Genomic DNA, 8,455 nt, shown 5'->3' with positions numbered 1-8,455 from the left:
CACACATACATATACAGACACACACACATACACACACATACATATACAGACACACACATGCACACACATTCATACACAGACACACACACATGCACACACACATACATACACAGTCATACACACATACACAGACACACACACATGCACACACACATACATACACAGACACACACACATGCATACACACACACATATATACACAGACACATACACATATGTCAAATACAATATTGATAGAAATAAGTTCACATAAATGAACAGTAATGACTTATGCCCTCTGGTTTTAATTAGAGCACAGCCATAATTTGCTTTGAATAATAAAAATTACATTTATATTAAGTAAATCTATTTAGTCTTATCCATAGAGAAGCAACTTAGAGACTTCAGTAAAGTTTGCTGCACCAGTGAAGATGGGGGTGAAATAGCTATGTCAACCAAAGGACTGTGTGCTTTCTGAAACGTGCACTCTTGTATTAACAGGACAAGCATTAGCAACTATGGAAAAAGAAATTATGACACAGGTGATTCAGATGAAAAATATTCAGCATAGAGAAAGATGTGAAGTACTTACACTGCCTCTGAGAGCAAACTATCTGCATAACTCTGCCCCAAACTAAAAATTCTAGGGAGCAAGTGTAGCCATTTTCAGATGGCTTTCCATTTTCTATGATTCCAGTCACATAAAAGGCATGTTGAAGGGATGACATTTATAATTTTTTCAAGTTAGCTAAGTCAAAGCACATATTTCACTTGAAATCAATAAGACAACATTACTCTTTGTCTTAAAATTTCCTTCATTTAAATTCTGGCTACTTTTAAAAAAGCAGAATTGAAGTATGTAATATATACTATGCACAGACATGTATTAGTCTTAAATTATTTAAATAAATGAAAGCTGAGGACACATTTGTCACAAAGTTCTTTAAGACAAAAATAAAGGGAGATATATAACCTCTGAACTCTCAGACCCAATTATGAACCTATGTTATGAATCTCTCATGATTATTAATGATTATTAGTAATCAAAACATTTCTATATCCCTATACAAATAACAAATTTTCAATGTAAGTTAAGTTAGCAAACTGATTTCTACATGATGTCGTTTTAATTCATGAGCAGATGAGTATGAGATTCCAGTCTAGTATTAAATGCAGTGCCTTTAAAAAATGAATCCTGATACTGATATCATGAATACATCTGTTGACAAATACAACACTATTTAACAATACTTTTAAAATATTTTCTATGAGATCATCAAGAGTTGATCATGCCACTGGCAATCTATACAGCTGACAGTTCTTAGAATAAAATATTTAATTTACCTGAATGTCTTGTAACAAAATCATTCCCCTCTTGAACTAAACATCCTCAGAATATCAACATCTAAGCCAGACAGACATTTCAGAAAGGTAAGTCAGACTTTCTGGCAACTCTCTGCTGCCATATTTCTCTCAAAGGATCCTGCAATGTTACACTTCAATACTGCAAATGCATTTTTTCCTCAAAGAAAGAGTAATAAGCCAGTGCTGCTCCAGTGTCAGATACCTTTGATTTTTTTCCCTTCCAACTATAGCAAGCAAATGACTACTGTCCCCATCCAATACCACATACTACAGTAATTTTTAATTCAAGATTTGAAAAAATGGCAATATCTGGGCAAAAGAGGAGTTTTTACTTTTTTTTGCTGTGTTTGATTGATTGATTCATTTTTTAAGACACTAACTATCCTATATATGATATTAAATACACATTAAGGGTTAGAACAATTTTATCACATTAAGAATGAACTTCACCAGTTACATTCATGCCCTGGGTTTCCTTTCTGCCTTACAAGCAGGAGGACAAACTAAAATTAAAGTTGCCTCATCCATTTGAAAGTTTTCAAATCTAGACACACACCTGAACAGTAGTTATTTGTTGATGCCCCTCTTCAACAAATACCCACCTCTCATATTTATGTTCACTTGCCATTTGGGATGCTCTGGACTTCTGAGATTCACAAACTTTTGTGAGACAGCAAAACAATACAACAATAAAAACACAATCAGAACACTAGCCAGTGTGTCAGTATTTCTAGAAGTAACAACACAATCCCTGCATCGGGCCCCACTTGTCCAGAGCGGACTTTCTGCCCCACCATTAGGAAGAGATTTGTTCCACTTTCTCCCTAGGGCTTAATTGCCAGGCTGACTTACCGCTGCCTCCTAGCCTTTGTTCTGCTTCTCACGCTGACATCAGGGAAGCAGTGATGCAGAATAAAGCAGGGTGGGCTAGGTTAGTCCAGTGTTTGTGTCGTTGTGTGGTGTGCGGGGACACTCTGTGATACTCTAGTGAGCTGTAAGCTTTTTTTTTTTTTTTTTTTTTTTTTTTTTTTGTAGGCTTTGTGTCATTTACTTAACGACCAATCTCATTAGCTGCCAGGGTACAATGGGCTGATGCATTTTCTATGTACATACTCTACACAGTGACCCTCAAGGTTGCCGAAGGTCTATTTAATCAGTCAAATGCTGAATATATTTGCAGTAAATCACTAAAAAAATAAAAAGTATGGGACTACCGAGGTATCTCACAGACTTAATATTTACTCACGCTTATTCAAAGGTAATAAAATGCATGCATATTTAGGCAAAATGAAAGTAGACCAAGTGGATACAAATTGTCTATTTTGCACCAATGACCTTAATTTTATAAAACTTTCAGAATCAAAGGTATTTTCTCCTAATAAGGAACCTAGAGTTGAAATTTAATTTCTGACTTAGCCTAATCATATTAAGCACAACAACAAATCAGTTCCCTGTGCAGATTCTTCTTGCTCATAGCTCACTCCTGCCTCAGTCAGACCCCTTGCCCAAACAGCCTTAGAACTGGCAAAGTTGTGATCCTGCCCCTTTCGCTTCCAAGGTAAAAACCCTTTTAACTCCTATGAAAAATGAAATGCTGAGAGCCCTCTGAATGACGACAGCTGTCCATAAGTGTCAGGGAAAGCTCTATTGTCCATGTGTCCCTGGGTAAAATGAATACTTTACAGCAGAGGCTGTTCAGCTTGGCTGAAGAGTGTGGGGAGAAGGGGAGGAGGTCACTGGAGACTTCGCACACTAATTTAATCTGGGAAAAGGACAGGCTCCGCATCTCCCCTGAACAGACTGGCAGCAATCTGGGCCCCCACAGAACTATCTCCTTTTGCCTGTGCTCTATTTATTCCTTATCTCTGTTTACCAACCGCTAGGTCCCTTTCATTCACACCACGAGGCAGTTTTCCTACTATCAGTCAGCAGCTGACACTGTGGAAGAGCCTCAAAGGCAAAAAAGAAAAAAAAAAAAGATCAAAACTAAACCAAAGCTGTCTAAACAATGCAACAGTACAAGTAAATGCATAAACCCTGATTCTTAACCCAGCCCACAGGGTACACACAGAACCTTTATAGTAAACCCAGCATACACACCACAGCGAGCTTGTTAGAAGGCTTAGCACCATTCCCGAAAACATCCACCAGGAAAAAAAATAGCTAAAATGTACACTGGTTACTGAAACAGCCTTGGTTGTGGGGACACTCTTATCTCTGTCACAGATCAATTAACTGGCAACCAGGAAGTATTTACCTTGCCAGAAAAGGTGAGCTGTATCTAAGGGAAACCAGGCTCATATTAAAATGTTAGCAGTTAAGAAAAATCTGTTCAAGTGATTGGAGTTTAAACATAAACCACACAAACTTTCCCAATACCTTATCATGCTGATTGAATATGATTTGAGAAACCTGACATCAAATCTCCATTACACTTTTATAGAACAACAGCATTATATCCTGTATAGCACATTCAATTAAATTGTTTACCCATGTCTTACAGATTTTTAACATTTATGCCAAAAATGATTAATGTCACAGAGGAGACACGAAAGCACTTCCGGTACAACTTTCAAATCAGGCTGCTGAATATGACTGGAAAGAAAGACTGGACAAATTATGTTACAAGGAGAAAGTGGGTGAAAAAAAGGTGTGTTATCTGACCTTCCAGCATTTGAATAGATAAAAATTTTGAATCTAAGATATATACTAAATATTTGACACATTTATGTTTAAACCTAAATGTTGTGTACGTATGGTAGGTAAAGACACAAACACTGTCTCCCATAGACACATATGCAATATGAGAAAGCTTGTCTTTTCGAATGCCCATATTTCCCTAGAATGAAAACTGAGACTTTTAACTTCCCTGAGTGTTTTATTGCATTGAACTAATTCAAACTGATTGGCTATTGTCATAAAAATCAACATTGTATTGACTCAATCATGAAGACCTTTACCAAAAAGCAAAGACACGGTAGCTCATTATCTACAATGGCAGCAGAACCACATTGCAGGGTTTCCACCTATATGCATTATGAGCAATGAAATCTTTACTACTTGGATCCTTTTTTCCAAATGAATTAATGAATTAAATTTATCCTTTCACCAGCTGCTAGGCAGCAGATGGAACCATTTCTGAAGCCTTGTTGAATTCAATCCATAAAACTCATTTCCTAGGATTAGCAGTCCAAAGTTTCTTTTAATGTTTATATACCACTTGGGATTTTGAATTTCATGATGTTAAACTTTCAACTTAACTATTCTTTTGCATTTCATATCAAACAATTATGATCTTTTGGATTTCTATAGCAGACATGGAAGGTCATATAAGGATAAGAAATAATTTTAAGAGCAATAAATTCCTGTGAGTTGCATTTTTTGATATGTTTGTCCATACTGCTGTATGCCACAAAGACTGTTCTCATTAGGCTTACGTGATGACGGCATGGAATTCTATATCTGGAATTGTTGATTTTTGCTTATTTTCACTTAAATAGTTCAAAGATGCAAGCAGGGGCACTAGTTGACTGTATGAAAGTTTGAACTGTTTCTGAGTTTTTAAATTTAGTTACACCTAAGATTGCTACATTATCTGAAAAAAACGCTATATCCACTAGGTTTGTTTCTCTAGTAGCAATACTAACTTTCAGAAATGGAGACAAACCAATTACATGGATACAGAGAAATGCTTTCTATGATTAACTTCTCAGAAGCCCAATACCTTGGACAGCTCCAAGTACTCCTTGTCTTTCCTTGTCACCTGTAGTCGATCCACAGGCAAGGAAAGACAAAACCTGAAATCTTTCTAGTTGGTCTGATAGCAGAGGAATGGCAGTCACTATAGAGACTCTCATTGAAGCCTTACTGAATTAGACTCTTGAGGTAGGTTTCAATGTACTTTACAGGTTTCAGATGCAAACTCCATGTGCTCCAGGACACAGTGCATTCAAGTTTAAAATAGTAAAGCCTCTGATGCTCTTGCTGTAACACAAATATGACTAAGAGAAGAGTGAACTGCTCTTGTGGGCAACAGTGGTTTCCGCTAATTTAGCATAAGAAATCTATATTAATCTAATATTGTAGTAAGCCAAGAAGGCCACATAATAATCGCCACTGAGTAATTGAATATTTAGAATGAGAAAAAAGAGATCATGGATAATCTTAGGTTACAGATAAAACTAGGATATTGTGCTGGTGATATTAGCAAAGAAAAATTTTAAAGTAAGGGAAAGTCTAATTTCAATCCTATTTTATATTCTGGATTTATATCCTGAAAAACACTTCCTCATTATAAGAACAGAATACAGAATTATATCCAATATTTCTCCATCAAAATTTCTTTTAGTTTGTTGGGCTCTATAGTATCAATTAATCTATAAGGTAATATCACACAATTTTTTTGACATAATTCCTAAAAATAAAACAAGACTAGATATACTTTGCCTATTGATTGCTGTGTTTTCTGAATCTGAAAGAAAAGATCAGAACATCCCTTCAGGAAACTTTGATTATTCCAATGTACATCAAAACAAGCATTCTTAACAGGTGTTTTGTTGACAACAAAATATGAGCTAAAGTATTGCTCATCAAAGTACATAAAGTTTTCCCTTGATAATATTTCACTGAAATCATCCTTCTGTAAAATTTTGTTCAAGGTTCGTATTAAGTTTCTTGTTTTTCAGCTTTTAAAACATTACTCTTTAACTTCTGAACATTCTTCTGACATGTCCATCTATCAAAGATTAAGTGTATCATTTTTTAAGGAGATTAGTTTTACTCAGTCCTCTAAATATTCAAATACAATATTAAATATGTCCAACTTATGTATTAAATATCTTAGAGACCAATCACAAACTTTTTCTCTTATATGTAACTAAAACCAGGTTTCTGATTTTTCACAAAGAACCCACAAATAGGGAAAAACTACATAATGGGTATTAATGTAAAATCGTATTAACAACTCCTAGCACTGCAAAGAGTTGCAGTTCTAAATAAAGACTTGTGTGGAAGATATGAGATCTCTCTGAAAATTTTTGTGACTTCACAATTTAGTTTTACTTTACTTTTTTTTTTTTTTAGAGAAAAAGTATACTGTCTCATATCAAGTATTTTTGTTGCCAATTCACGCATTTCAGAAATATATATGAACAAAGGCACTAGCTGACACAGCTTAAGCACAATTACACCATTTTATTCTGAACTCTTCAATATCCCATTTTGGGAGGAGAGTGAGAAACTGGAGGTGGGCGGTGGTGAATGAATTTAAAATCATGCCAGATGTACATCACAACAGAAAGCAATGCAAACCGCAGTAAAAAACCATGAGCACCTCAGCTTTTAGAAGCGACCCCTACCCGCCTACCCACCCATCCACCCAGTCAGAAACAAAAGTCACTATTAACAACTAAGACCTGAAACTTGCTCCCTGTCTGAGCTCATCGACATCAGGGTAAACAGAATGTGGTAAAAAAAAGTTTTAAACTTACTTTTTTGTGTTTGTTTCCAAAACTATTTCTCTCCTCCCTGTTGTGCTGACAGGAGACACTAAAGCTGTTGCCTTGAAAGGTAGTTTCCATGATATGACATCCAGTGCCTTTGACTGCTTAGAGATAAGCACCTGCGTGTAGCCCTCCTTACGTCACACCTCCCTATTCAGACCTTCTCAATATGATCCACATTTGCACATCAACAGCCTCATGCGCACACACAGATTTTTTTTCGGCTCTGGGCCCAAAACTTTCACTTTAATTTTCATCACATGATTGCTGTGGCATATGTCCTTCCAAACCGCCCATATATCAGTCATCATGCAAATGAGATGGAATATCACTCCTCTGCAGCAGATGGCCAGGGATGATAACAATGGCTCAACAGAGGAGATTCAATGTCCCTGACTTTATCGCCACGGCAACAACAACCTAAAATATATGTAATGGAAGTGGTGCTTATTAATTTTGCAGGCTCGAGTGTTCTGATTTTGTGAGTGAATGGGCTGAGTTAAAAAGGGGGCCGCGTCCTCCTGCCTCTAGAAGACTATCTATAAAAGCCAGGGACCTGGAAATTATTTTCAGTGACTAAGAAGGCAACAGCCTAGCAATTATTTGAGTAATTAGGTGTAATTCCTCCCTGTAGGCCTTGTACCCTCCTGCTCTTGCTTCACAGAAGCTCACGAATTAGACAGCACCGAGACTGAAAAGAAAAGTGCCTCAAGATACAGCAGGAGAGCTTGCAGGAGCGTTGTCACTTGGCCTCCACCAGGCTTGGTAAACACAAGCCCCAAGCTATAAGTAAATAGAGGCCCCACTTCACAAACACAGACCAATTAAAATGACAAAGGCAGCCACACTTTGGGGTGGAGCTTAGCCTCCTTGTGAGTGGCACACAGAATAGTCTCTGGGTTCAGGCACAGAGCCTGTTTCCATGACTGGCTGTCAGGATTGGACAGGAACATACACATCTCTCCCGCAGCAGGTTCTGCCTTTCTCATTAGGGCTCTCTTTTCCCCAACAGGGGTACTATTTATTCCAGACTCCACGGGAATATTCCATAGACTTTCCATTCCTAACTGCATTAAAAAATGTAAATCTCAGAAAAAAAATTAATCGATTCTTCAAAATCTGCAACCAGCCCACTTGTGTTTTAAAGGAATGACTAACAAACTGCCAGACCCACTAGGGGCATTTCTAGAACACACAGGATTAAAGGAGATGGAAGAGCTCTGAATATTATCCTGGAAACTTTAAATAAACATTTCTTACAACATTTCATATTGACTAATAAAACCACCTTTTTCTATATGGGGCTGAACCGTATATCAAAACTTTTGAAGCTAGAGTTTACCTTTCTCATTGCTTTTTTAAAAAAGGCACTATGGAAATATCTAGCACAGGAAAACTAGATTCTGCTGCTAATTTAAAAACAGACATTAATAAAAAACATGGACTGCCCTGGAGGAGGGGAGCAGAAAAAAGTAAAAAAGAACTGACACTTTACATCTTATAACTCAGCAAACCTCAGACACAGTCCTTGGTCCCCTTCCCTGGAAATCCATTCTTCCCTAAGCACATCTGCTGCCCACAGTTGCAATGTTAGAATCCACAATTCTGTT

The 8,455-nt window shown here is 37.0% G+C and overlaps 1 protein-coding gene across 10 annotated transcripts in view; it reads right to left on the bottom strand.

Moving 5' to 3' along the window:
• The window catches only part of St18 (ST18 C2H2C-type zinc finger transcription factor), a 396,007-nt gene that overhangs the window by 124,487 nt on the left and 263,065 nt on the right, over positions 1–8,455 (bottom strand). For 6 of the 10 annotated variants that reach the window (XM_031366773.1, XM_031366780.1, XM_031366774.1 and 3 more), the window contains exon 1: positions 6,834–7,149. The exons of 1 other annotated variant lie outside the window; for it this stretch is intronic. Coding sequence is in view for 1 of the 9 variants with exons in the window: in XM_031366772.1 (XP_031222632.1) it covers positions 6,834–6,923 (90 nt within the window). In the remaining 8 variants the exon portion in view is untranslated. Of the gene's footprint in view, positions 1–1,946; positions 2,163–2,196; positions 2,326–6,833; positions 7,150–8,455 lie in introns of those variants that run through there. 3 more of the 10 variants (XM_031366778.1, XM_031366781.1, XM_031366777.1) reach the window with 3 other exon arrangements.

This window comes from Mastomys coucha, unplaced genomic scaffold (genome assembly GCF_008632895.1).
Source record: "Mastomys coucha isolate ucsf_1 unplaced genomic scaffold, UCSF_Mcou_1 pScaffold14, whole genome shotgun sequence".
Lineage (NCBI taxonomy): Eukaryota > Metazoa > Chordata > Mammalia > Rodentia > Muridae > Mastomys > Mastomys coucha.
The sequence above is the reverse complement of the archived record's forward strand: the minus strand, read 5'-3'. Positions and strand labels throughout refer to the sequence as shown.